Below are 27,043 nucleotides of genomic sequence, written 5' to 3'. Positions count from 1 at the left end.
TCCCGGGCTCTTGCCGGGTGGTACCACCAACACCGCCGCCGCTGCCATGCCAAGCGGTTTCGGACCAGACCTGGAGCGACGCCACATCCTCCAGCCCATCCACGCTCGCTCCTCTCCGCTCAGGATCAGGACCGCATCCGAGCGAGGAAGGGGGGGGGGGGGCAAAAAGAGGGGTCGTCCTCTCCTCCGACATCCCGCTGCCGGCGGGGGCACGGCGGGTTCCCGGCCTTCGTCGGCGACACCGAGAGCCGCTTTCTCCCCATCCAGCGCCGGACGCGGGTTTCCTTTCTCCCTACGCTTCCTTTCCCATTCTTCTTCTTTTTTTTTTTTATTATTTATTTAAAAAAAAAAAAAAAAGAAACTGTTCCTAAGTAGAAAACATCTGCGATCACAAGTCAGTCTTTTTTGGCTATTGTTTTTCTTCTTCCTCCTCCACCTCCTCCTCCTCCTCTTCCTCCTCCTCCTCCTCCTCCTCTCTTCAAATGACTTCTCACGAGGCAACGGGCACGGGTGGCTTTTCTGCATGGTTCCCCCTCCCTCTCCTGCGCATCCCTCGTGCCCCCCCTGTCCCCGAGGGCCCCTAGTCCTTGACCAACTTGTAGACGTGGTGCTGGGCGCCGTGCTCGCTGGTGGAGACCTCGAAAACGAAGGCTATGCAGAGCAAGGTTTCCTGGGTATCCCTGTTCGTAACAACCTGCGGCAGAGCAGAGGGGGCGCGTGAGGAGGGGGCTGAGATTTGAGGGGGTTGCATCATGGGGCTCAGGCACAGACATTGAAATTGCCGACCTTTTAATCGCACCATGAAAAATTTTCTACACCACCCCCCCTTTTTCTTTTTTTTTTCTTTTTTTTTTTTTTTTTTTTCAGGAAGGGGGGATGGGTGCAGGTACAGGCACTTTGCACCACCAAAAGTTTGCTACCCATTTTTCGGGGCGGGGGGAGGACAGGGAGGTAGGAGGGTTGCACAGGTTTAGGGACAGCCACTTTATTTGCACCATCAAGATTTGGTCCCTGTAATTCAGGGGGCTGCACCGGCTCAGGCACAGACGCTTTAATCGCGCCACCAAAAATTCGCTACCCAATTTTTGAGGGGCTGCATGGACTCAGGCACAGCCAATTTAATTGCACCATCAAAAATTTGCTACCTGTTATTTGGGGGGATTGCACAGGCTCAGGAACAGCCACTTTATTTGCACCACCGAGATTTGCCCCCTGTAATTCAGGGGGTATCACGGGCTCAGGCACAGCCAATTTAATTGCACCATGAAAAATTTGCTACCCGTTATTGGGGGTGGGAGGGGGTGGGGGTGGGGTGTTGCACGGGCTCAGGCACAGCCACTTTATTTGTACCACCAAAAATATGCTTCCCAATTTTTGGGGGTGTTGCATGGGTTCCGGCACAGCCACTTTATTTGCACCACCAAAAATCTACTACCTATTTTTTTGGGGGGGGAGGGGGAGGGGCTCCATGGGCTGAGACACTACCGAGGCCGGGTGCCCCGGGACCGGGCAGCGCGCAGCAGGGACGGTAGGGTCAATGCAAGCGTGGGCACCGGGCTCCCGGTGGGATACGCTGCCTGGAAAAGGCAGGGAGGTACCTGCAGGATGGTGAAATTCTCCAGGACGCTGTTCATCATGTACTTCTCCGGGAGGTGCTTGAGTTTGTGGATGAAGTTGATCATGTACTCGCACATGGGGGACCGGTGGATGCGGTAGACGAACCGGCCGTTCTCCAGCCGCGCGTACTCCGTCTGCGGGGGACAGCGGGGTGAGCGGCCGCCCCACGGGAGCCAAAACACCATGGCCGACACAGGTACGAAGTGCGGTGGTGGCCAACTGGGACACGGTGGAGATGTCCTCTCCGCTCCGCCCATGGGACAGGCATGCACCCAACGTGTCCTACACCCAGCCCTGGGGCTTTCTCCATCCCGAGACCCACAGCACATCCAATTCCCACCCCTTCCCAACGCAGCGGGGCGTGGGACTCACCTCCACCTTCTCCACGACCTGCTTCCCAAAGGAGCACACCTTGGTGGAGACCGTGATGGTCATGTTCTCTGCGCTGCTATACTGGCTGCTGACACCATAGAAGGTCCCCGGCCCGTCCTGGATTGTGCTGTTCAGATCCGCCTGGAGAGAGGAGAGCGAGAGGGTCCCATTAGGTGCCATCACACCCCATTTTCTCGATGGGGACGGGGGACACCGCCTTATGGAGCTGCTCAGGGTGCTCCCGCTCCGCCGGAGAGGTCCCCAACCCGCGAAGAGCCCGTGGCCGAAGGACAACCCACCCCTCTCCCAGCATCGTACCCAAAATTTGACGAGGAAGAAAGAGTTCTGGGGCCCACGCTCATAGAGCTCCTTGAGGCCACCTTTCTTCTCGGGGAACTTGTCGTAGATCTGGCGGATGTCCACGGCCTCCAGCAGCGGATCGCTGTACGAGGGGTTCGTCTGGCCGATGTGCACGAAGAGGTGTTTGCTGTACTGTAAGGACCGGGACGGGGAAATTAAAACGAGAGGTCAGATGAAAGCGAGACGCCACCAAGCAGAAGGATGGGCACCGTCCCACCCGGGGTGGTGGGGACACGGTGGGGACCGTTACCGTTTCGGCGTCCCGCGGCACCTCCATGAAGGCGGAGTACTCGAGGAGCCGGAGTTTGGCGGAGGCGATGGTGCGGTCCTGCCAGACGGGCACGGCCGAGGCGGCTGGCGGGAGCGGAGCCAAGGGCTCGTAACCTGGGCAAGGGGGGCAACCGTGAGCCGGGGCGACCCCCTCCCCCCCCCCTGCACCGCCACAGCGCTGCTGTCCTCACCGCATCCCCCCACCCTCCCGTATCTCCCAGCACGGGGGGAGGTTTCCCATGGGGTGGCCAAGACATGGGATGTGCCGGTCACGCTCCGGGGTGGAAAGGGATGGGGGGATGGGACATAGCCAGGAACAACGGGATCCTGCTCACCGTGGGGATTTTGGCTGGGTTTAAACGCAGATTTCTCCCCCGGCAGGGCCGGGGAGGGGACAGCAGGTGGGTGGCACTTGCGGGTGGGAGGGTGGCATGGGACAGGGTCCCCTGCGAGGGGGCAAGGATGGCACTTACTGGCTAGTGATGGAGGCATGGGTGGCTGGATGGGGTAAGCTGGTTGTGCAAACGGTTTAATGCTGGAAAACAAAGAGCATCGTTAGGTTAACGAAGCCCGGGTTGTCCCGGCCCCTTGCCAAGGGGGTCCCATGCCCAGCACAGCGAGGGGGGGTGTGGGGGTGTCTTGTACTTACTCCTGAGAGGGTCCAGGCTGTCCTGGGATAGGCCCACTCCAAAACTGGGGAAAACAGCACCAGGAAGAGTCAGCGGCTTCTGATCCCACCCCCCCCCCCCCCCTTCACCAAATTCCTCTCCCCACCTGCAAACCACAGGCAGCCCCCAAAGCCCCCCCCCTTCCATTGCCACCACGACCAGGGGACAGTCAAACACCCCCGTCCCCTGCGCAGCTCGTGCATGGGGGGATCCGTATTGTCCCCACCCCGACCCCCAACCCCACCCCGGGGTGTCCCCTCTCACTGCAAGAAGGACTTTGAGGTGTTGGAGCGCGTCCAGAGAAGGGCTACAAAGCTGGTGAGGGGTCAGGAGGACAAATCTTATGAGGAACGACTGATGGAACTGGGGATGTTCAGCCTGGAGAAGAGGAGGCTGAGGAGAGACCTTATCACTCCCTACAACTCCCTGAGAGGAGGGTGCAGAGAGGGGGGGGCTGACCTCTTCTGCCCGGTGACAAGTGACAGGACGAGAGGAAATGGGTTCAAGTTTTGTCAGGAGAGGTTTAGATTGGATATTAGGAAGATTTTTTTCACCGAAAGGATTATTAAACATTGGCAGAGGCTGCCCAGGGAGGGGATGGATTCGCCATCCCTGGAGGTGTTCAAAAAAAGGGTAAAGGTGGTACTTGGGGCCGTGGTTTAGCAGTGGTTGTGTCAGGGGAGGGTAATGGTTGGACTTGATGATCTTAAAGGTCCCTTCCAACCTCAGCGATTCTGTGGTTCTATGATTATTCTATACGGGGGGCGCAGAGCTGTCCTCACCCTGGGGGCAGCAGAGAAGACGGCCTGAGGAAGAGGAGGGGGGGGGCTGAGCTTGTTCTGCAGGACGCTGGCGGACACGATCTGCGCGGAGGACATGGAAGCCATGCTCTGCAGAGCCTTATCCTTCGAGACCTGGTCCTGGGGGGGGACGGACGGAGGTTATGTTGGCAGAATGACACACAAACACACACACACACACACCCCCCCACACACACACACCCAGTCTGAGTGTGCCCGGCAGGTTTTGCCAGGTTTTGCAGCCCGGCCAAGGGACCAGGGCAAGTGGATGCCCCCCCCATCCCCCCCCTCCCCAAATGCACCCATGTTAATTAACGCTTTAAGCTGGCAAATGTCCCCTGGGTAGGAGCTGCTGGGTCTGGAAAGTGTCCCCGCTCCCCCAGGGACACAACGGGTGTGGGAAAGGGGTGAAAGGCATCAGAAACTCACACTCAACTTACCAAGTTCATGGCCTGTCCGCAAAAGAAAGGAGGGAAAAAAAAAAAAAAAGGTTAGAGCATCGTGGGAGCCATGTGCACACACCCCCCCCAACCCCCCCCGAGCTGTGTATCCCCCACCCCGGCTCATCACCGCAGCCTGATTTGGGGAGCGAACCCCTCGACCCGGATGGTCACCGGGGGATGCACACGGTGGGCACCGATGCCCGGGCTTAATCCCACCAGGAACGGGATGCCAAAGCCCCCCGCTATTTTAGGGGTTCGCTGCGGAGCGCCAGGCCTGTGCCTTTGTTGCCTTTTTAATATCCTTTATAGCCTTTAATATCCTTTACAACCTCCTCAGCATCCCGCAACGCTTGCAACCAGGGCAGGGAGAGGAAGAGCAGCCTGGCTCCTGCCCGGCAAAGGGCACCCGGCTCCCTGGGATGTCGGACAAACTCCCCTATAGGCACCATAAGGAAGAGCCTGGGCACAACCCCCCTATGCCATGTGTGTATTTATATAGGTGACCAATCTTTTTATTTTTTTCCCTTTTCCCTTTTGTTCTGGAGGTCGCAGCACCCCTGGGCAGGAGTGGAGGGGGGGGGAGGGGAGCTCCGAGGTCTCACGGCTCCTCCAGCCGCATCGCCAGGACACGTGCGTGCTGGTCCCACCCTCTGTTTTCCCTCGGAACCTTCCTCAGGGATCAATCGCTTCGTTAATTTTCACCTGGGGCAGGGCAGGAGCGTGGGCACGCAGCCGCACGCCGGGCAGCCCGGACTCGCACGTGACTGCAGCTTAAAAATATATATCTATTGCTCACGGAAGGGAGTTTCCATTCAACAGGACTAAGCGCTGGGCGAGGGCAGAGGGCTGCCTGCGCCAGGATTTGCCTCCCAGTATGGCCGGGAAAGGATGGTTTGCATCCACAGGGTATCGCTCAGGGGGGTCTCGGCCTTGGCTGTTCCCTGCCGGATTCCTGCAGGCAGCGTGGCCGGGGACGGAGAGCACATCCAGGGACGGAGAGCACATCCAGGGATGCCAGCCTCCATCCACAGACCCCCCGGCGTCACTGCTGTTGCTGACTCCCCCGTGCCCTGCGCTGTGTGGCAAGGAAGTCCTATTCTATTCTATTCTATTCTATTCTATTCTATTCTATTCTATTCTATTCTATTCTATTCTGTTCTGTTCCATTCCGTTCCATTCCGTTCCATACTATTCTACTTTATTTTATTTTTATTACAGAATCACAGCACCCCAGACTGGTGAGGGCTGGAAGGGCCCTCCGGAGCTCCCCCAGTGCCACCCCCCGCCAGAGCAGGGGCACCTCCAGCAGTGGCACAGGACACCTCCAGGCGGGTTTGGAATGGCTCCAGAGGGGGAGACGCCCCCCCTCTCTGGGCAGCTGTGCCAGTGCTCTGCCGCCCGCACAGGAGAGAAGTCCCTCCTCAGGTTGAGATGGAACTTCTTATGGTCACGTTTGTGCCCGTTCCCTCCTGTCCTGTCACTGGGCACCACTGAACACAGACCGTTCCCACCCCCGGCACCCGCCCTCGAAGGACTGATAAGCGTTGATAAGATCCCCCCTCAGTCTTCTCTTCTCCAGACTGAACAGCCCCAATTCCCTCAGCCTCTCCTCGTAAGAGAGATGCTCCGGTCCCCTCAGCATCTCCGTAGCCCTTTGCTGGACCCTCCCCAGCAGTTCCCTGTCCTTCCTGACCCGGGGAGCCCCAAACTGGACACAGCGCTCCAGATGTGGCCTCCCCGGGGCAGAGCAGAGGGGGGGATGACCTCCCTCCACCTGCTGGCCACACTCTGCTTGATGCCCCCCAGGATGCCATTGGCCTTCTTGGCCACCAGGGCACATTGCTGGCTCGTGGGCATCCTGTTGGCCACCAGGACTCCCAGGTCCCTTCCCACAGAGCTGCTCTCCAGCAGGTCAGCCCCCGACCTGTACTGGTGCAGGGGGTTACTCCTCCCCAGGTGCAGCACCCTACGCTTGCCCGTGTTGAATTTGATGTACAAGCCCAGAGGAATCTCCCAAAATAGTTTTGGGTGCCCTCTCGTGGCTTCTCCCAGCAAACCCGCCAGGGCATAGGCACCCTCCTGGCACCCTGCTCATGGGGCACTGGGGTCCCTGCTGAGGGGCTTTGGGGGGCACAGCTTGGTGGGCTCCCAGGCAGTGTGAGCCGGAGCTCCTTAAAGCTTTGGGAACCAAAATTCAAGCACCGGCTCTGACGGTGGCCCCTGCTGCCAACCTCAGTGTTGGAGGTTTGGCCACAGCACCCGGGGGGGGACACGACGGGGAGCTGGTGATGCTTTTGGGACCACGTGGTCTTGCTGCCTGGCGGAGGGCTGGAAAGTTTTCTGGGTTCCCACACCCTCAGCAAGGCAGCAGGGTCCCCCCCCCGGATCCTGCCCAAGGAGATGCTCCCCGGTGTGACGGTCCAGGGATGAACCCAGGAGCATCCCGGGCTGCGCAGCCCAGCCAGCAGCCGGCTGTCCCCAACGGCCGGTGGTGCAGTGGGGACCGCTCTGTCCCCCACCTTGCACCGTGGGGGTCCAACCCGAGCAGGGCTCGGTCCTTCGGCGATGCCCGTACCATCCCCCCATCATCACCCTCCCCACCACCGCCACGAAGCTCGGCGGGAACGGTTACGGAAGGGTTAGTCGGGCTCCAGTTAGGAGGAAGGAAGGAAAGAAAAGCCAATCAGAGAAGAGAGGATGATCCAGTTTTTCCTCGCTCGGCTCCCTTGGCCCCTGGAACCACGGGCTGCCCTGGCACCACCGTGCCCCCTTCCCGGGACTGCTGTGTGTCTGTCCATCCTCCCCCTCCCCCCCCCCAGCAGCCTGGCCCTATCTGGACCCGCTGCCACCCACATCTCCGAGGTGTCACCTGGGCCATCCTCGGTCCCTGGTGCATCACGTGCTGCCGGGCTGGCAGCCTGCAGGGACCCCTGGGACCCCCCCCCCGCTTCTGTCCACATCACCCTGGCACCCGTCACGAGCGGGGCCAGGTCTCAGCTGGGGGGTTGTGGGGACCTTTGCGCTCTCTGCTTGAACCTCACTTTGCCTTGCTGGCTGCTCTGGGGGGGTCCTTCCCCTCCTGGGACATTTTGGGCTATTAAGCCCAAAAGAGGGGGCAGCCCTCGAGCATCACCGGAGGAGGGTTTAAACCCCCGTTTGCCCACGGTGAGGTCCTTGCCTAGGCTAGAGAAGGGGATTTTGCACCCCAAATTCACCCTCCAGGGGGGAGAGGGAAGGGCTCTGGTGTCCCCACTGAGCCTTCGAGCTGGACACCCCCTTGTACTTCTCTCTGGGCATCCCACAAGGATGCCACTAAAAACCATCAGGTCCCAGGAGCCGAGGGAGGGGGAAGAAAAATAAAACCACCAAAAAAGAGAGGTATAACAGAAAGCAAGCGGCACACCGCAGAGCCGAGTGCGTTAGTCGTCAGCGAGCGGGGAGGGGGGGTGGGAGGCCAGGCAGGGCCAGGGCTGGGGCCGGGGGGGGGGGGGGGGGAGGGGGGAGTGGGGACGGGACGCGTACCTTCAGCTTGGACTGAATCTCACGAGATTTCCGTCGGGCAAGAACCTGCAAGTGGCTAGAGACCTGCAGAGAGAGAGCAGAAGGAGAGGGGGAACAGCAGAGCCGTCAACCAGAGGAAAGGAGGAGGAAGGAAGAGGGGCTGCCCATGCTCACAGAGACACCGCCGCGGACACCTGGGCAAGGGCGCCAACGTACCTTGATGCCAACCTGGTACTCCCGCACCTTCTTCCGAGCTAGAACCTGTATGTGGCTGGACACCTAGCGCCCGCCACGCCGTTCGGAAAGGAAAACACAGAGAGCGTGAAGATACGTTCCCCCTCGCAGGGTGGGATGTTGTTCCCCCCCGGGGGAAGGGAGCGCGGAAAAGAGGGGGAACGCCCAGGCTGGGGGGCTGCCAGGGTGATGCTGCCGGAGATGCGGAGGGTCCTGTGCCCGCTGCGAGCTGGAGGGAGGAAAATTTGGGGGGGGCGGGGGGACAGGACACCCCGGCGCTGCGCTGATTGATGCTGGTTTGTGCCCCCCACCCCCCTCCCCAGCCCTGGGTTGGGGTGAAGCTCCTCCAGGTGAAGCTGCTGCGGTTGGGGGGGGGTCTGTGTTTAACCTCTCTTGGGGCTTCCCGGACAGACGGACAGACCCCCCCCCAGCCCCTGCGAGCGCAGTGAGCTACTGCTCGCACACGGGACACGGCCCGGCAGGTTTGGGGTGCCCCTGGGTTACCCCAGGCGGGGCTGCAGCGGGACTGCTGGTCCCGAGGGAGGTGCAGGAGGGACCGGCTCATTGCCCCGGGGCTCCTGCTGGTATTGCAGGTGGGAAAGGTGAGAAGAGGGGGTCTTTTTTTTTTTGTGTGTGTGTGTGTGTCCAGACCCCTCTAAGAGCAGGATCCAAAGAAAAGGGGCGGACGTACAGGTAGGAAAGGCGCAGTGTGGTTGGGGTGCCCGCCCCGAGCCCCACACAGGGTGGGGGTCCCTGCACCCACCGGGCACCGGGGCTGATTTCGCTGAGATCCTTCACCCACCGGCGCCAGGCTGTCCGAGAAGGGACCCCAGACTGTCCAGGACGCAACTGCACAGAGGGGACGATGCCACTTTCCCCTGTGCCTTTCCCGAGTGTCCTCGGAGCATCGCTTTCGCCCAGCGCCGCATCCTTCCCCCCCATGCAGGGGGGGTCCAGGGGGTCCAGTTAAGGCTTTAAGCCAGAAATAAAGTGCTGGTCTGAACACAGGGACAGTGTCTGAACACAGGGACAGTGCCTGGACCCTTGTCCCTCTCCCTCCAGCATCTGTCCTGGAGGGATGTGTCACCCTCAGTGCCTGGGGACCAGTGTCCCTCTCTTGCGGGGACTCGTGGCATGGGACAGTCCCAACACAAGTGCCCCATGCCCCAAACGCATCTGTCCCCCTGCGGTGGGAGACGTGCCCGCTCCCCAGTATCCTGGGCCACCAGTTCCGTGGCATGGCTCCTGGCTGGGGGCTACCACAGAGGGGAGGGAAGAGCCACCGGACGTGTGACAAACACACACGTCCCATCGAGGGTGGTGGCAGTCCGGTCCTGGGACAGGTTTGGTGTCCGGCACGAGGGTGCCGCGAGGGCTCGCAGCTGGCATGGATGCGACCCTGCCCACACGCTGTGCAGGCAAAGGAGGACCACTGCATGCTGTGCCCTGCCGGCACTGCTGCCCGTGCTGCCCGCGCTGCCCGCCCCAGCATCCAACCTTGCAGGGCAGCGCGGTCATGGCGAGGGCTCTGCGGTACCTTCGTCATCCCCCCCCGGATCAGCGCCACAGACCCGCACAGCCCGTCCCCCGGCCGGGATGGGGACGCTTTGCTCTCAGCCCGGCGGCTTTGGGGGTGCCTTCAGCGTGGCCTCCGGCACACGCAGCATGAAACCCGGCGAGGGGCAGAGGCGGGAACGGTCTCCGGATGCAGGCGGTGCAGCAAAGCGATGCACGCACGACACACACGCCGCTCGGACGGAGCTTCCATGGGGCTCCTGCCACCCGCGGGGTGACCCCAGCCAGGCGGGAGGGGGGGGGCAGCTGGGTGCTGCCTGCCCCCGCACCCCGAATTTCAGGGCAACCCCAGCTCAGGCTGGGACAGAGCAGCCCGAGGGCGTTTGTGCTCGCAGACGAAGCTCCTGGCAGAGGACGAGGGTCCCGCTGGCAGCGACGGTGGCTCCAGGAGGGGACACAGAGGACGGGCGACGCAGCCGGACACCCATTCCCCCCATGGGCTTGCTTGGCCCCCCCCTTCCACCCCCCCCCCCCGAGCCCTCCCATGAGAAAAAGCAGAGCGACGGCCTCACCTGCTTCCTCGTCCGTGTCTTCCCCGTCCGCAGTTTGATGTACCGGGCTATCAGTTCGTTCCGACCTGCCGGCAGAGCCAAGGGGTCAGCGCCGGGGAAACGGGGGGGGGGGGACCGGGGACAACAGCCCCCAAAGGCCCCCTCCGGCCACCACCCTGATGATGCTGGTCCTTGACGAAGCCGGTCCTTAATGAGGCTGGTCCTTAATGAGGGAGGCACTGCCGGGAGATGGCGCTGCCACGATGGCTGTCCAGCCCGAGGGGACATCGGGGTGGCCCGAGGGGACATTGGGGTGGCCCGAGGGGACATCAGGGTGGCCAGCTCCCCTGCCAGGCCAGTGGGACCACCTCGTGGCCCCTACCCACTGGGTTTGGCAGCCCCCAGACACGGGGGTCTCGGGGGGGGGGGGTGACAGCCCCACCATAGCGGTGTCCCCAAACATGGGCAACCACGGATACCCCCCCAAAAAAAACCATCCTAACTGGAGCACCCCCAGGGGAACCAATCAACTCGCCCTTCCCACGGGGGTCCTGGTGTGTCATGTGTCCCCCCACCCCCCCCCCGGCACCCCGCTTCCCCCCTGCAGCCGTGCTGGCCTTTCCACCAGTATTTCCTAACGTCCCGGCTCTAATTTGAAGCAGAAGTTGCTTTTGCGCCACATTTTCGGGGCCAGCTGTGGCCAATCTACGTTCAAACGTCAGAGCAGCTGGGAGCTTTCTTCTCCCGGCCCTGGCCCCGGCCCCCCCCCTCTTTCCCCGTTCCCCCCCCCCCCCTCGCCACCACCGCGCCCCCCGCGCACGGGGGCGGCCAGGCACGCCAGATTTATTTTAATGGACCAGATGGTCGCGGTTGGAACTTGTCGAAATGCCCTTGGAGCGGGTTTCGGCTTTTTTTTTTTTTTTTTAAAAAATCACTGTAAAAAAAAAAAATATATATATCATCCCCCCCCTTCCTTCCACCCTGGCGGCCCCCTCCCAGCCCTGGAGCAACTGGGCGCTCCTGGAGGAGGGGGGGGGACACTTGGGGACAGACAGGGCCAGGTGCCACATGGGGATGGCTGTGTCTTGGGGTGCCAGCGCCGGGCAGGAGCTGGTGGAGGGGTGGCTGGGGCTACCGTGGGTCCCAAAATTGGGGACGCCCCTTGCATGGCCAACACGGCACCCCAGTGCCACCCCAAAGCAGCAAGAGCTGTTCCCCTCCCTCCTGCCACCCCCAGCCCACATCAGCTCCTCAGCCTCGTTAGCGCCTAACGAGGGCCAGGTCCCCAAGGGTGTCCTTGAAGCCCAGGTGAGATGATGCCCACAACGGGGTGCTGCCAAGGGGGGCGGGCAGAGGGGACGCCGGTGCTGAGCCCCAGTTTGGGGCCACGGCTGCACCGAGCACCGCAGCATCCCCCTTTGCACACCCCCGCTCCCGAGTCCCGTCCTCTCCCTCCCCATACCCAGCCGGTGGGAAATAACAAATATGGGAAATAAATACGGGAAATAAACGTGGGTGTCTTCGTGCACCCCGGTGGGGAGGTGCCAGCCCCGGCACTGAGCATCTCCTGCACCCATCCTGCCTCGCACACCGACCCCGTCACCGCCTCGGGCTGCACCCTCGCAGCCTCCCCGCAGCCGTCCACGTGCCCCGTCCCTGTCCCTGTCCCTGTCCCCCCCCCACCGTGATTCACCCGGGACCGGGACCGTGTGCCATTCCCTCCGAGAGGGCACGTCCTCGTCCAAATTACCACATTCCCCAAATTCCTCTCCCCTGACACCACCACGTGAACCAGTTGGACGGGCTGGGTTAAAAATAACCCGGCGGGCAGCGAGGGAGAGCGGGGGCCAGCCAGCGTGCCCCATCCCGGCCCCCCCTCCGGGCTCCCACCTGCTTCGCCGCCCCCATGCCACTGGCATCAGTGGGGCACGGGCTGGTGCAGCCATGGGCATCCCGTGGGACCCCCAAAAAAGGGGGGAGGGGTGTGGAGAGCAGCGGTGCTGGTACACCTCTATGTCAGATGTCGGCATCGCCTGTGCCACTGGTGGCTCTGGGGGTCCCGGTAAACTCGGCACCACCGGCTGGAGGTCCCGGGGGTCCCCGTGGGGAGGTGGTGGGGAGGGTGGGGGGAGATGAAAGGCGGGTGGCGGGGGCCGCTGCCTCTTTAAGCAGCTGCCAGATGTCTCCGAAAGGCTGGAAAAACCGGTCGGGGCTCGGGCGTGCTGCGCGCAGGGCCAGGCTCCCGGCGGCACTTCAGCTATTCCTGGAGAAATCCAAAAAATGCACCCGCTTGGGAAGCCCTGAGCTACACCCCCCACCACCACCATGGCTGCCAGCCCTGACGCCCCGGGTTGGGGGCTCCGGCAAGTGGGGTGGTACGGGGAGCCAGCGTGGGGACGGGGACGGTGGCACAGTGGTCGCCACAAAGCCTTGGCCCCTCTGACCCTCTGCGCCGGAGGCGGGTGAGCCATTGCCGGTGATGACAGCATCCCGGGCGGGTGTATTTTGGAGACTGGGGATGGAGGCACCGGCCTCGGTCCCTTCGTCACCGTGGGGTGACGGGAACGTGGCAACCCGTCCCCAGCTCTGAGGTCACCGGCCCTGGGGGTGACATCACGGGAAGTGGAGGGGAGGAGGGACCATCCCTACCCTGGTAGGGGATGGGGTCACCGAGGCACCTTCCGCCACTCTTTGGTGGCACCATGCATCCTGTGCCACCATCACCCCCCTGCCTGCATTGTCCATCCTCATCCTCTTCCTCCCCGTTGCAGAGAGCCACCAAGACAGAGGTGTTTTGGGAGGCACCAGGAACTAGGCTGAGACCGCCCCCAAACTCATTGCACCAGTGGGGCCAACCAGCCCTGCTGCTACCGACAAAGTCACCGAAATCCAAGCCGGGTGCTGGTGGCTCGGGGTGGGAGGATGGCCCTCACCCCACTGGGTGCTCCCCACCGCTGGGTCCAGTTGGGGAAGTTCTGGGGAGCGATGCGGAGGCGCAAGGGAGCGGGAGGGCTGGTGCTGGCCCCGTGCTCCCGCACCCACTCCCTACCCGCACCCGCTCCCTGCCCGACGGCTTCACCAAACCAGTCGGTCCGGCAGGGCCGAGAGAGGGAGGGAGCGGGAGGGAGAGCCAGCGCAGAGGGAGGGGACGTGGGTCACTGCCACCTCCCCGGTCCGGCTCTGGGATGCACCCAGGGAGGCTGCTCTCGGGGTCGGGCGGTGCTCGAGGGCGATGCCCCAACAGGAGTTTGGGGCAGGAGGTTTTGCTTCACCCCCGGCCACCCCGTCCTGGCCGGCGGCGTGGTGCCCCGCCGCCACCTCCGTCCTCGCCCCCATCACTCACCGTACATCTTGCCTTCATCCGAGAGGATGATTTTCCGCCGGCCGCAGGGGGGGTAGATCGCCAGCGCCTCCTGGAAGCTCTGCTCGATGTCCGGACTCCACACGCCCTCGGCATCATTGTCCAGACTCTTGTCCATGCCGTCCTGGCCATCTTCCCGCCCCTCCCCGGGGCTGCCGCTGGCGTTCCAGCTGTTGGACGCTATGGTGCTGGCTGCTCTGGGCTCCGACCCCGAGCCCCCACGGACACGCGACAACCTGCCGGGACACGGGGGGACACCCGTTAGACCCTCGCTGGGGCTATGGGGCTGCAGTGACAATCTGTCTGGCCCTGTCCCTACTCGCACCCGGGGGCTGGGAGCAGCATCCCGGTGTGGGGCACCAGAGACACAAACGGGGTTTCCTTAGGGGCAGAGCTGTGATTTCCGCGAGTACCCCCAAATCCAAGCCACAGGTGACCACCCAGGGTCCACCCAAATAAAGTTTGGGAAGGAATCAGCTCAGATGCTGCGTTATCCGTACGAGGAGCACACGGGTGACACCGCGGGACGAGGTGCCACCAGCCCGTGAGCCCCGACCCCACACCAGCACCCTCTGCTGCCTGGCTGCCTCCTTGGGCAAGCCGGCTCCGAAATCCCAAAAATCCCCGCTCCGCCATGCCTGGCAAAGGCAGAGCCGGAATTTCAAGGGAGACGCTGGGCAGCTCCGAAGCCAGACCCGGCTAATGGGAACCAGGTGGCCGGAGCCCTCCGGCAGCCCTACCCCTGGCACCGGGAGAGGCCCCCCCAGCCCGGAGGATGCTCGGCCGGGGCCCTGGGTGCTCCCCGGCCGGCGGGGTGATGCCGGGGAGCCTTCACCCCTTCTCCTCCTTCTTCTCCTCCTCCTCCTCCTCCTCCCTTTGCCCGGCTCTCGGCACAGTGTTTTGCAATAACATGTTTGGCGGCAGCTGGCGGCGGTGGGAGCGGAGAGGTGTCTCCTGTGCCGCCACGCTTCCCGGACGGGCTGGGAGTGTACAAAGGTCTCCGGCGCAGACATCTCCTTTTAAAGGAACTGCAGCAGTCCGCTGGCTCAAGCGCACTGCGAGGCCTTTTTTTTTTTTTTTTTTCTTTCTTTTTTTTTTTTTTTTCCCTTTTATAAAAAAAGAAACTTCCCCCCCCTACACTCCCCGTCCCTCCCCATCTCTCTCTCCCTTGCCGTGATGTGATGTCAGCCCCTCCGGTCCCCCCCCGCCCGCCCCTGCCCGCCATCCCCCCCCCCCCCTCGCCCGCCGCTCCCCCTCTTGCCGAGCACTGTGGCCAAATAAGGAGAACTGGATTGTAGGATCGAGCCAGCCGGCCAAGGGAGGGATGGCGGCAGCGGTGCCGGACGGGCCCACGGCACCCCGAGTCCCATGGCACCCCGAGTCCCACATCCCCCAGAGTCCCACGGTACCCCGAGTCCCATGGCACCCCGAGTCCCACATCCCCAGGAGTCCCATGGCATCCCAAGTCCTGTGGCACCCCAAATCCCACTTCCCCCAGAGCCCCATGGCAATCCAAGTCCCATGTCCCCAGGAGTCCCACAGCATCCCAAGTCCCGTGGCACCCCAAGTCCCACCTCCCCCCAAGTCCCGTGGCACCCCAAGTCCCACATCCCCAGGAGTCCCATGGCATCCCAAGTCCCATGGCACCCCGAGTCCCACATTCCCCCGAGTCCCACGGCACCCCAAGTCCCATGGCACCCCAAGTCCCGCATCCCCAGGAGTCCCACAGCATCCCAAGTCCTGTGGCACCCCAAGTCCCACCTCCCCCCAAGTCCCATGGCACCCCAAGTCCCATAGCACCCCATGTCCCCAGGAGTCCCATGGCATCCCAAGTCCCATGGCACCCTGAGTCCCGTAGCACCCCATGTCCCATGTCCCCAAGAGTCCCATGGCATCCCAAGCCCCGTGGCATCCCGAGTTCCACAGCATCCCGGCTGTGCCTGCTGCCGGGGTGCTGTGGGGCAGCCCCCGGGAGGGATGCCTTGTCCAAACCAAGTGGGGTGCTGGGGATGGGGGGACGAGGCACAGCGCAGGGACGGCGAGGGTAGCACGTGGGGATGGCCCCAGTGGGACACGTCCCGCTCTCCCTGCCCCTCCCCCGCAGCCCAGCGAGCGCAGATGGGCTCCGTCCCAATGCGGCGCCTACAATGGGATGTGCGGCTGCCTCGGCCGGGTGCTGAGCCCCGGCTGCACCGTGGCAGCCCAAGACCCCCCCAGACAGCCCAGGACCCCCCAGGCATAGGGGAACCAGAGACCTCCCAGCTGCACCACAGCAGCCTGAGACCCCGCAGCCCCCAAACCCCCCCAGTCCCGCAGTGACCCCAGAGCCCACAGTGGGCCTGGGACCCCACAGCAGCCCAAGACCCCCCCAGCTGCACGGCAGCAGACCCCCCAGCGGCCTGGGACGCTGCAGCCCTGCGCCAGCCTGGGACCCCACAGCACCATGGGGCTGCCAGCAGCTCACCCCGAGAGGGGAAAGCCCCAAAAGCTGGTGCCAGGGGGTGGCTTTGCAGGGACCCACAAGACCCCCTGCCCTCCCCAGCTGACGGGTGCTTTTGGGGCCAAGGACGAAACTATAGGGCCAAGGACGAAACTATAGGGCCAAGGACGAAGCTATAGGGCCAAGGACGAAGCTATAGGGCTGAGAGTGAGTCTATAGGGCTGGCGGCACTGCAGGCAGGATCCTGGAAGGAGCAGCGTGACCGGTGCCCGCATACCCTGCATCCCAGGAGCTCCCCAGCCCCCCGCGACACCCCAAGCCCCTTCCCACCCCACTGCGTCCCCAGCAGGAAAACCCCAGCCCAGCCTTTTTGGGGAAGCCGGGAGAGGAAGGAGGGTGATGGCGGGGCCCCAGCCAAGGTGCGAGGAAGCAGCTCCTCCTCCTCCTCCACCGAACCTGCTTTTGGCCAGGCAGAGACACTGGATTTCCTGGAGGGAGGGTGCAAGGCACCGCGCTGACGCAAGGCACGGCCGAGCGCCGCGCTCCACCCAGCCCTGACACCCAGCCCTGACACCCAGCCCTTACACAACACCAACGACAGGAGCAATTAGGAAACCGGCACGGCTGGACGGCCTGCGGAGGGACCGCCGGCCAGACCTGCTGCGGGCAGGGAGGGGACCGGACCTGCCGGAAAACATGTCACCGGGTCCTGCCTTCCCGGCTGCACCCCGGGGACCAAGGGGGAGAAGCCCCCTTCCTCGGTGCAGGCACCTCTGCGGAGCTTGGGGACCCCAGGACCACCGATCCGCGGTGGGGACGCTCACGGCCCCCCAGGGATGCTCACCCTGCCTGGGGATGCTCGCCTGCATGGGGATACTCACGCCCCCCCAGGGATTCTCGCCCCCCTTGGGGATGCTTCCCCCCTCCCAGGGATGCTCACAACCCCCAGGGATGCTCACCCCCCATGAGCAGGGATGCTCGCTGGCACCCACGCCAGGAGGGAGCCCCCCCACCCAGCTCACTCGCCCCTCTCCCCCCTGCCTTTTTGGGGTGCCACATATCATCCCAAGGGTGCTGGAAGCGGGGGCGGGGGGGCTGCCCCCTTGCGAGGTGACCCGGCGGGTGCAGGATGGGTGCCCGCAGCGGGCAGGGACAGCCCTTATGTCCCCACGGGGGCCAAGGCTGTGCCAGGAGATGGGGACGGCATTCCCATGGGATAACAAAGCTCAGCCCCGGCACCACGCACAGGGGGGGGACACAAGGGAGACCCGGGGCTTGTGCGGGCAGCAGCGCTGCGGGCAGCTGCCCAGTCGGCGAGAGCTGGTTGGGGCTGGAAAAAAGCACAGAGAAGCCTTTTTAAACCCTATAAAAGCAAAGAAGAGGGTTGCAAAGAGGGAGGGGTGCTCAGGAGACGGGTGTTTTCTGCTGGGCGGGGGGAAGGAAATTATTTTGGAGGCAGCGGCTGTGGCGGGAGCAGCGCGGTGGGCACCCCGCTGCGGCCGGGCACGGGTGTCGAGGTCAGGAGCGGGGTGCTGCCGGCACCAGCACGACCAGCCACGATAGGGATCGGGGTCGGGGGGGTGGGGTGGCGTGGGGGAGAGCACCCGGGGCTGGGAGCACGGGGACATCACCGCTCGGAGCTGAGGGCTGTGGGGCCGCCATGTGGGCAGAGGTACCCGTCGCCCCTGCAAAGCCCCCAGGAGCGGGGCAGCACTCTCCCCATCCCCGTCCCATGCCACCGAGCTGGGGGGAACGCTGCGTTCCTCCTCCCCAGCGCGCTCAGCTCCAAAAGCGTTGCCCCATCCCATACACCACAAGGCACAGCCCCGGCAGCCCCCACCCCCCACCCCTCCCCAAAGCCCTGTCCCGGCTGCACCGGGGCGCACAGCAAAGAACCGGGATCTGCCCAAAGCAGCGCGGGGGGGGGCCGATGCCCCACCGCCCGGCCGAGCGCCCTGCCACGCCACCTTGGCCTTGGCCACTGTCACAGCACAGGGACACATCCCTCTTGACGCACTCCGTGCTGGCCCCCGGCCACCCCTGCCCTCCCGGCTGGTCCCACGGCCAGCGGCGGTGTCACCCCTCCCTGGGCGCAGTCCCCGGGGCTGCTGCTCTCTCGCCCTTTGCAAACTGGGGGAAGGTGGCTATCGCCACAGCGTTGCCCCGAACCGCCCGGGATGCGGGGATGGCCACCGGCATCCGCTGCAGCACTGCGTGTCCCCAGCTGACACCGTCCGGGGGGAAGGGGGGGGTCAAGGTGTGGGACGGAGCAGCCCCAAGGTCCCCTCCTTACCCCTGGGGCTCCCCCAACCCACAGCGGGGCAACACCAGGACCCCACGGGAGAGTCCCCCATCATGCTGGGGACAATCCTCCCTGGTGTTGGGGACAGTGGAGGTGCCAGCAGACCCCGCAAAGTTTGGCTGGAAGGGGGGGGAGGGGGGGGTTTCCCACTGAACCCCAGCTCCATCCCGCCTTCCCGTGCGGGGGGCTCGGGGCGATCCAGCCCTCCTCCCTCTCCCCCTGCACCCGGACCCCACGGCAAAAGGATAAAAGTTCACCGACAAGCCCGGGCAGGCGCGGCGCAGCGCGGTGCTCAGCCCCGCACCGGCACAGGCAAAGCGCCGCCACCTGCGCCGGCCCCGGTGGGGGGACGTGTGAGGCCACCATCACCCCCTCCCCATCAGCGTGACCGGTGGTACCCACCCCCCGGGGGGCCATGGGGGAAAGGAGCCCCCATCCTGCCTGGTGCTGAGCGTGCAGCCCCCCCCGCTGGGGGAAGCCACCCTGACCCCACTGTGGGGACAAATCCCCGGCAGGGACACCGAGAGGGGCTGCTCCATCACGCAGCGGGTGCTGCAAGACCCCAAATGAGCAAACCCCAAAGCCAAGGCTCCCGGGCACCCCAGCTCCTCGCTGTGCCCCCCTCCCCCCCGACACATCGGGGCTCAGCAAGAGCGTGGTTGGGGGTCTGACAGCAGGCAGGAATTTGTAGGCAGGCAGAGGCCTTCGTTAACGTGCTCCTCGTTTCGGGCAGGGAAGGACGGTGTCCCCACTGCCGCCTCTGCCCACCCCGTAACACGGCTGGGCACGGGGCCGGGAGAAACGCCGCCCGCACCGTGGACACGGCCACCGGCTCCGCAGAGCCCTTCGAAGCGCACCCGAAATCCTTGGGGCATCCCGAGGGGACCCCAGTATGGCCACGACGCACCAGGGGAGATGCTGCCCCCATCCGCTTGCCAACCCCAGCACCGTGCACAGAGCCCGGACCTTTTCGGCTCAGCCCAGCACGACCCTACAGCTCTTTTCTCGCGGTAGCCAAGCGCTTGTTGCAGGGAGCCCAGCATCCCTGGCAGCTCGCCCAGGGACCCTCCGGGAACATCCTGCCCCACATCCTGCCCCAGACCCTGCCCCGATCCCGCAAAGGACACCGTCCCCCTTGGCACGCCACCGTCCCGGGGACAACCGGCACGCACGGAGGCGGGCGGCGGCGGCCGAGCGCGACCCAGCTCGGCGGGGAGGGCGGTGGAAGGAGGTTTGTTTACATCCCGCTCCTCTTCCAAACAGCTCTCGGGCTGCGGTGAGGGATTCCCCGCGCTCGGGAAGGGAAGAAGGGCGGCCGCCCCGCTCCCTCCCACCCAGGTCTGCGCCTCCCTGCCGGGGACCACCCGCCGCCACCTTCTCCCCGAAGGGACCCCCGGGACGGGCTGGGGAGCGAGGCGGTGGCAGAGCCCCCCGTGCGCCAGGCCGGCTCCCCATGAGACAGCCCGACTAATTTCCTCCCTTCTATCGCTTCCTGTCCCTTCCGGCTTGGCGGGCGGCTCAGGAAGCAATCGGAGCGGGGAAACCGCAGGAGGCCACGTGGCAGCATCCCACCGGGGTCCACGGCGCTGCCAGGGCCACCCCGGGCACGTGTCTGTCCCGTCCCCCCCCAACTCCAGCCGGACCCCAGCGCCCAAAGGGTCCCCCAGCTCCCAGCGAAGCCCCGACCCCCCCCAACCCGGCAGCGATGCTCCTGGTCCTCACTCAGCGGCGCAAAGCTGAAGGATGCTCAGACCCCTCGTCCCGAAGGGTTGTGGGTGAACAAGGGGGAAACTCGAGCGATTTGCCCCGAAAAAAAAAAAAAATTGGGGCAGGGAGAAGGGAGTGGGATCAGGCAAAGCCCGGGGCACAGCCCGAGATGCTCCCTCCTAACGGCAGAACCGCGGGCGGGCAAACCAAGCCCTCCATCTCCTCCTCTTCCTCCGGCCCCGGCAGAGCTGGGTTTCGGCTGCTGGAGGACCTGAGCCGGTTTTGCTCAAGCCTCCGGGCTTAAGACCTGAGGGTAGGGGACAGACGGACACCATAACCCGGCTTCCCTCCCTGGCCCAATTACGGCCGCCCTGCCCAGCCGGGCCGGGGCGTTTCACCCAGCAGCGCATAAATAGAAAGCTTTTGCAGCATTAATTGCTCTCTGCGTTATGAAACGAGCTGGATGGAAACAACAGGGTGAGAGTCACCTGCCAGGGACGGGGCACCGCCACGGCTGTCCTGTGACACCCCCAGTGGCAGTGACCCGTGGCACAGCCAGCACCAGGCATGGCACCCACTGGGAACCACTGAATTCGCTTTGCTCCCGCGCCAAAATAAGCCCATCCCGGGATGTCTCCCGCTGAGCATCCCCTGTAAATGAGCTCAGGGTGGCCACCGTGTCCCCGGGGACTCCCAGCACCGCTCGTCCCAAGGGGAAACCAAGGGGGTCTGGGGTCAGGGAAGCCCCGGGGGGAGCCCAGAACCGGGTGTCCCCGATACCCCACCGACCCTCCGACCCACCGCCGGGAGGAGAAATGCCTCCACGGAGGAGTTTCGGGTGCTGCTGATCCCATTTTATACCATTGCAGCAGGGCCAGGGATAACATCTTCCGGGGGGACGCTGGCGGCTAGGCGAGGAGGAGGAGGAGGAGGAGGAGGAGGAGGAGGAGGAGGAGGAGGAGGAGGAGGAAGGCTGCAATGCATTTCACACCCACCCCCGCGAAACCCAACCCTGCCCGGGGAGCAGCTGCGCCCGCTGCCCGTACCGCAGCACCCGCCGCAGCCTGTGGCCAGCACCGCCGCGCTGCCGGCTGAGCCACCGGCAGGAGAAACCCAGCGGGGTGAGGGGGGGTGCAAGAGCTGATCCCCCCCCCCCCCCATCCAGCCACCCGAGACACAAGGCGGTGGCGGGGGGACGGACGGACGGACGGACTGTCAGGCATTACCGTCCCGGCTGAGCCACCGAGATGTCCCTGGCTGCCAAGGGGCCAGGGCAAAATGTGACACGGCAATGTCACTTGGCCGCTGTCACCCCTGCCAGGCGGCACGCTTCCCTGCCCTCCCGCGATGAGTTCATGAAGCTGGGGGCAGCCGCCAAGCTGAGGTCCTGCAATTAACGCCGGAGCTGTATTAGCGGCTACGCGCTGCCCCGCACAAACCGCATCAGCGATTTATTCCCAGAAAAGGCTATTTTAGTTTAACACCATTTTACTGTGCGGCATCACCCCGGACCGGCCCGGCGAGCAAACCCTGGTGCACACCAGCAGCGCGCCGGGTGCCCGTGGCAGAGCATCGCCTTCTCCCGGCGCCTCTCGCCGCTGCCCGAGCCCAGAGCTGGAAACGGGCACAGCGAACTCCCGCTCCGCAGATTGAAAAATTGCTCTGGAATCCTCGGGGAGGCAAGCTGCTAAAAATACACCAAGGCGGTATTCTTGGTAAAAGAAGGAGCTCCAGCAAGAAGGATGGCCCGAGAGAGCGCCGCACGCTAACCCCCTGCCTGGCACGCCGGTGTCCGAACACCGGGGACGGACCCCGACCCTCTGCTCCGTGATGAAGCGGCGAGCGGGGCACAGCGGCCGGTCCATGCCATAGCCGGAGCCCCAACTCATGCCATAGACGAGCAGAGGTGCCGGCGAACCCCAAGCGAGCCCCAAACGAGCCCCCTGCCCATCTCATCCACCGAGCAGGCGGGCAAGAAGCCGGGCAGGGAGAAAAGGGGATATTGCAGCAGACCTTTGCTCCTGGCCTGCGAAGCGCCCCAGATCTTCCCGTTAATAGAAACCCGACGTTCGCTTGGGTCGGGGGCTCGCGTGCCTGCGGGCGGGCGGGCTTTTTCCTAAACCCGAATTGCCTAAGCTTTGGGGGGGAAGGCAGGAGCTGGCTGCCTCTGGGGGAAGGGCGGGCGGCTCGGAGCTGGCATGGGAACGGCAGCCCATCCTCCACGCACGCCGCGCCGCTCCGCGTCTGTAAACTTTGAACATCTTCCGGAGAGAAGTTAGCGGCTATTGTGAACAGCTGGATCTAATTTTACGAGGAGCGAGGAGGAGACAGTCGTGGGGAAATAATAAGGCTTGGCGCTCCCAGGCGAGGAGCCCCGAGCCCGGCCAGCCCTCCTGCCTCCACCGCACCCCGCCGGGGGCGAGCGCCGGCCAGACGGCTGCGGGGAAACTGAGGCACGGAGAGGCGCGGGGCTCAACTGCGTCCCGGGTAACGCAAACCGGGAGTCCGGGCATTGCCCCTGCGTGTGTCCCCGGAGCCGTCGCCCCTCCAGTAGGTGGGACATCAGCGGTGGCGTTGCTTTTCCCCCCGCGGTGGAACGCCAGGCGTACGGTGCCGGGGCACCTCCTCGACCCACGGCAGCATCTTCAGACCCAGGGACCCCCGGCGCTCGCTCTCGATGCTCGTGGGCACCGTGGCACGGCACATCCCTCCAGCCGGCTGCTTCTCTCGAGGCTCTGCCCACCTCCTAAAATTAGCTCCAGCTCTGCCGTCCCATCCCCGGCCACCCCCTGCGGCCGGGGGAGCTCTGCCAACACACGCTCCACATCCGTACCGATCCCCCCGGCCAGAAGGGGATAAACCAGCCTCCTCCATCGCTTGCGTCTCGCGAGCCACCTGCGAGCAAGCACTTCCCGGGGTTACTTCTCACAGGGTGAAGCGCAGCCCTGAAGTGCGCTGAGGTCACCTTCTGTGCCTCTGGATCGTAAGAAGACGGCTGAGGATGAGCTCCGGATGGGCTTTAGCCAGCTGAGACCCGGCACATCTCGTGACACACTCAGCTGGAAGGCGACGGCGATGTGCACGGTGGGTTTCGGTGTTGCTGCTGTCTCGTGGCACGTAACGGGGGATGCTGGGGACATCGGAGCCGTGCATCCATTCGGGACCAGGTGAGGGGACACGCTCCGGCGGGATTTGCACCAGCGGGATGGGACGTGCTTCGTGCCATCGGACACTCGTGTTCCTCTGGACCCTTTGCCAGCAGTACCCCGTCGGCTGTGCCAATGTAGAGCCCTACGCAAACGCTGTCCCCCACCTGGGCCACCAGCTGCCACCCTCGAGGACGGGACCAGGGGGTTCATGGCCTGTCACCTCCGAAGGGCTCAGCCTCATGAAACCCTACAACGAGCTGCACGACGACCCCAAAACAGCACCCAGCACGGTGTGACCCCCCCCTCGTCCCCACCAGCTCCCCGCCATGGGCAGGCGAGCGGCCGTCCGGCACCGCGAGGAGGTTTTACCGGGGCCCCTCGCTCCCCATTCCACAGGCGGGGAAAACCAAAGCACCGGGAGTTGTGGCGGCGTGTCCGGACCCGCAGCAGGATCCGGCCGTGTGTTATCGCTGGAGGGGGTGGGGGGAACTCCAGCCGCGTGCCCGCTGCAGGCTGGCGCGGGGCACGGCCCCGCCGGCTCACCCCATCATTACCTTCCCTCCCTCCTTCCCTCCCTCCCTCCCTCCAAAAAAACATTTCATAAGCCGCCACGTGACGGTGGCAATAGCAAACGCCCACGCGCTTCAGGTGCCTGCCCCGACCGCAACACGCAGGTGCCCTGGGCTCGCCCGCCGCGGCCCCCCCGGCACGCTGCCGGCCCGGGCACCGACCCCAAAGAACTCCTCGGATGCACGGCTGAGAAGCTCAGACCACAGCCCGGCAAACTCCCTGGGGATGGGAGCTCCCAAAAATCAAAGTTATTTGGTTATATCCCATCCAACCGGCAGCGCCCGAGGTGGGGCAAACGCCGCGGCAGCCCCGCCAGCCCCTTGCAATTGCCGCCGTGGATTTAATAATCTCCTAGAGATTGGATGTTTTTTGGAGAGCATCCATCCCGCCCGTTGACGGACAGAGGGATCCCAAACCCAGAAAAAGCCCCGGGATGGCTCTTGCCACACAAATCCCGGCAGCACCCTCGGTTAGGGCTTTGCAGCCTCTTTTCCCCTCTTTCCCTCCATCCTCCGCTCCCACGGATGGGAGAAGAGGTACTGAGGCAGGAAAACACACTCGTTCCCTGCAAACAGCCCAAAGTTGCCCATTTTTCCCCCCTTTCCAGCCACTGTGTGCCCCGCGCCGCTCCCGCCGCCGAGCTCACCCGCTGCCGGCCTCGTGCTCGGTGCGTGTTTGACGGGAGCTGCGTGGTCACTTGCTTTTTAATACATTAATTATAGCTGATTATCACTGCCACCCCCACCTCCCCAGAGCCGTGACCTGCTCGCACACCGCTGGGAAAAGGCTCCGTCCTTTGGCACAGCGCCGGGGCCACCGGGACTCACCTCCCGACCCGCTCGGCGGTGGCAAGACGGGGATTAAATGGCAATTAAAAGGAGATGCTCTTTCTGGTATCGTGATAAATAGCAACCGTATGTCGTGGGAAATGGATGCGAGTCCCTCTCATCGACGGACGTGGAGGCTGGAGGGGGTTTTGCTTCGCAGGAGGGGGATGTTAGAGGTGGGACGGCTGCTGGAGGGTTCATCTCTGCACCCCTTTGTCCCCCAAAATGTCCCGGTTGAAGCATCCCCCTGCTCCGAGCTGAGCCCCGATGCTGCAGTTGCCCCGGTCCGGACAAGGGTCCTCGAAATACCCGGGTGCCGCTTACACCAGGCAGCTGGAGCTCGCCGCGGAGCCCGCCGCTTTCGAAGGGTTATTTTTGTTAGAAAAGCCAGTGCGGTGCCAGCCACGCGCCCGCCCCGGGGAGGGAGCTGGGTGCCTGAGGTCCCCTGGGGACGGGAACGTCCCCCCCCAGTGTCACCCGGCTGGGAGGGGGGCGGCTGCTCGCTCCGCACCCACCCGCAGCCCTATCCGATGGGAACGCCAGCCCTACGAACCCAAACAGGGCCAAATCCAGCACCTTCTCCCAACGGGACACTCGTGCCCGTCCTCTCCGGTGGGGAAGTGCCGGGAACGCCGCTCGGGCAGCTCCCCGGTGACTGTCACCTGCCCCGCCAGCAGGGTCCCAGCCCCACCACCCTGCACCTATTCCTCCCACGGCTTCGCCGTTGGGTGACCTTGGCGAGCCCTCACCCCCCCGTCCGATTTGGGGACCCTCTTCCTCCCATCCCCGGGGGAAACGGCCCAACTCAAAAGCTGGGTACGAGGAAGGACTTTGGGGCCACGGAGGCTCCAGGGCCGGTGGGGGCGTGGGGGGAGTCACCAGCCAGGCAGACCCCCAATTCTCCACCCATCATCGCGAGCACCCCAAACCCCAGGTTAAGGGGGGATGGCAGCCCCACTGGCAGGGCCCCCCGGGGTGGCGGGGCAGTGCCAAAGCCCTGACTCACGGCACGCACGTACCCGCGCGGGGTAAAGCGATAGGAGGGGAGAGAGGACGCCGAAGCCCAAAATACCCCGGCGCGCCTGACACCGGAGATTATCGCTTCGCCGGTGGGACGGCCGCCCGGCTCGGCTTGCCCTGGCTCCCTGCAAAGCACCAAAAACCCCTAAAAATCTCCGCCCTTGCCTTTTCCCCTACCACCCCACGCCAACCACCCAACAGCGATGGGTGACTGCAGAGTGCCCACCGCCCCAGAACAGCCTCCGGTACCATTTCCAGCTGATTTCTCCCCAAAATACGGAGTTTTTTTTTCCCAGCCGGCACAGGCCAAGCGCGTTGCAGAGGGCCTGAGCGGTTTCGGGGGGCGGAGGCGGGCGGCACTGCGAGAGCTTGGCCTTATTTTCCTTCCAAGGGGGTTAGGGGGGAAAAAAAGAACAACAACCACCCCAACCCCAAGGAGGGTGTAAAAATAAAATAATAATAATAATAATAAAGATGACACACTGCTGAAAATTATACATCTAATTGCTGCCTCGTTAGCGATGCGCCCCTATGACGAGGCACAAAGTGTTTAGCATACAGTCAGCGTATGGTCATCCCCTACATGCGTGTGACACACGTGTAACGTGACAATGCGTGTGACCCCCCCCCTATGCCCCACCCGCGACCCCCAAACACACACACCACCCCCCCGCTGTTTCCCGAGGTGTTGGGGGGGGGGTGTTGGCCGGGACCAGCCGCCCGACGGGGCGGTTTATGGCTTTCTATAAGGCCTGGCACCCGCGCCCTCCGCGCTCCCGACGTATGGGCTATACCGTACACAAGGCCCCTTTGTAACCCTATAGCCCGCGCCCGCCCCGCACCCCGGGGATGCGCCGCAACGGGGGGGGGAGACCCACAACGGGGGGGGGGGGGGGCAGCCCCGACGGGGCGGGCGGCTGGGGACCCGACGGAGGCGGCGGGGGGAGGGGAGGGGGGGGATTGGGGACACCTTGGGGACAAGTCGGCTGTGCCCCGCAGCCACCCCATCGGGGGAAGCACTTTTGGGGGCGGGGGGGGCGGCGAGGGCTATAGCCGCCGTCGGGGGTCGGTGCAGCCGGAGCGCTGCGGGCCGGGAGGAAGGAGGCGCCGGAGGAGGAGGAGGAGGAGAAGGAGGAGGAGGAGGAGGAGGAAGGGGGGGGTTGGGAGGCTCTTCCCGGCGGGCGCTTACCTGCTCCGTGCTCCGGAGGGGTTGGGGCCGGCCGCGGGTGCCGGGACCGGGACCGGACCGGAGCCGGACCGGGACCGGGACCGGGCCGGGGAGGGCGGCAGGAATGCGGGGAGCGCGGCGGGCTCCCGGGTTCCGCGCACGGAGCCA

General features: G+C 64.4%; 1 protein-coding gene across 1 annotated transcript; it reads right to left on the bottom strand.

Moving 5' to 3' along the window:
* Nucleotides 1-549: 549 nt before the first annotated feature.
* Nucleotides 550-27,043, bottom strand: TEAD3 (TEA domain transcription factor 3). Its single transcript, XM_082494424.1, has 14 exons — nucleotides 26,897-27,043; nucleotides 13,675-13,928; nucleotides 10,353-10,417; nucleotides 8,248-8,310; nucleotides 8,053-8,115; nucleotides 4,528-4,539; nucleotides 4,070-4,207; nucleotides 3,269-3,312; nucleotides 3,093-3,154; nucleotides 2,600-2,733; nucleotides 2,308-2,481; nucleotides 1,990-2,130; nucleotides 1,599-1,751; nucleotides 550-694 (listed from the first exon to the last, which is right to left on the bottom strand). Exons 2-14 carry the CDS (start codon nucleotides 13,808-13,810, stop codon nucleotides 581-583), a joined length of 1,299 nt encoding a protein of 432 aa, XP_082350550.1. The 5' UTR covers nucleotides 13,811-13,928; nucleotides 26,897-27,043; the 3' UTR covers nucleotides 550-580.

This window comes from Vanellus vanellus (genome assembly GCF_965231255.1).
Source record: "Vanellus vanellus genome assembly, chromosome: 23".
Taxonomy (NCBI): Eukaryota; Metazoa; Chordata; class Aves; order Charadriiformes; family Charadriidae; genus Vanellus; species Vanellus vanellus.
This window is presented reverse-complemented; position numbering and strand designations above follow the sequence as displayed.

Bases quoted from the DNA above. Each gene is read 5' to 3' on its own strand.
- TEAD3 (XM_082494424.1), bottom strand. From the start codon at position 13,810: ATGGACAAGAGTCTGGACAATGATGCCGAGGGCGTGTGGAGTCCGGAC. The intron at 2,734-3,092 runs GTAAGTGCCATC...CCCCTTGCCCAG, and splicing joins CATGCCTCCATCACTAGCCA to GTTACGAGCCCTTGGCTCCG. The intron at 2,482-2,599 runs GTAACGGTCCCC...CGGTCCTTACAG, and splicing joins TGCCGCGGGACGCCGAAACG to TACAGCAAACACCTCTTCGT.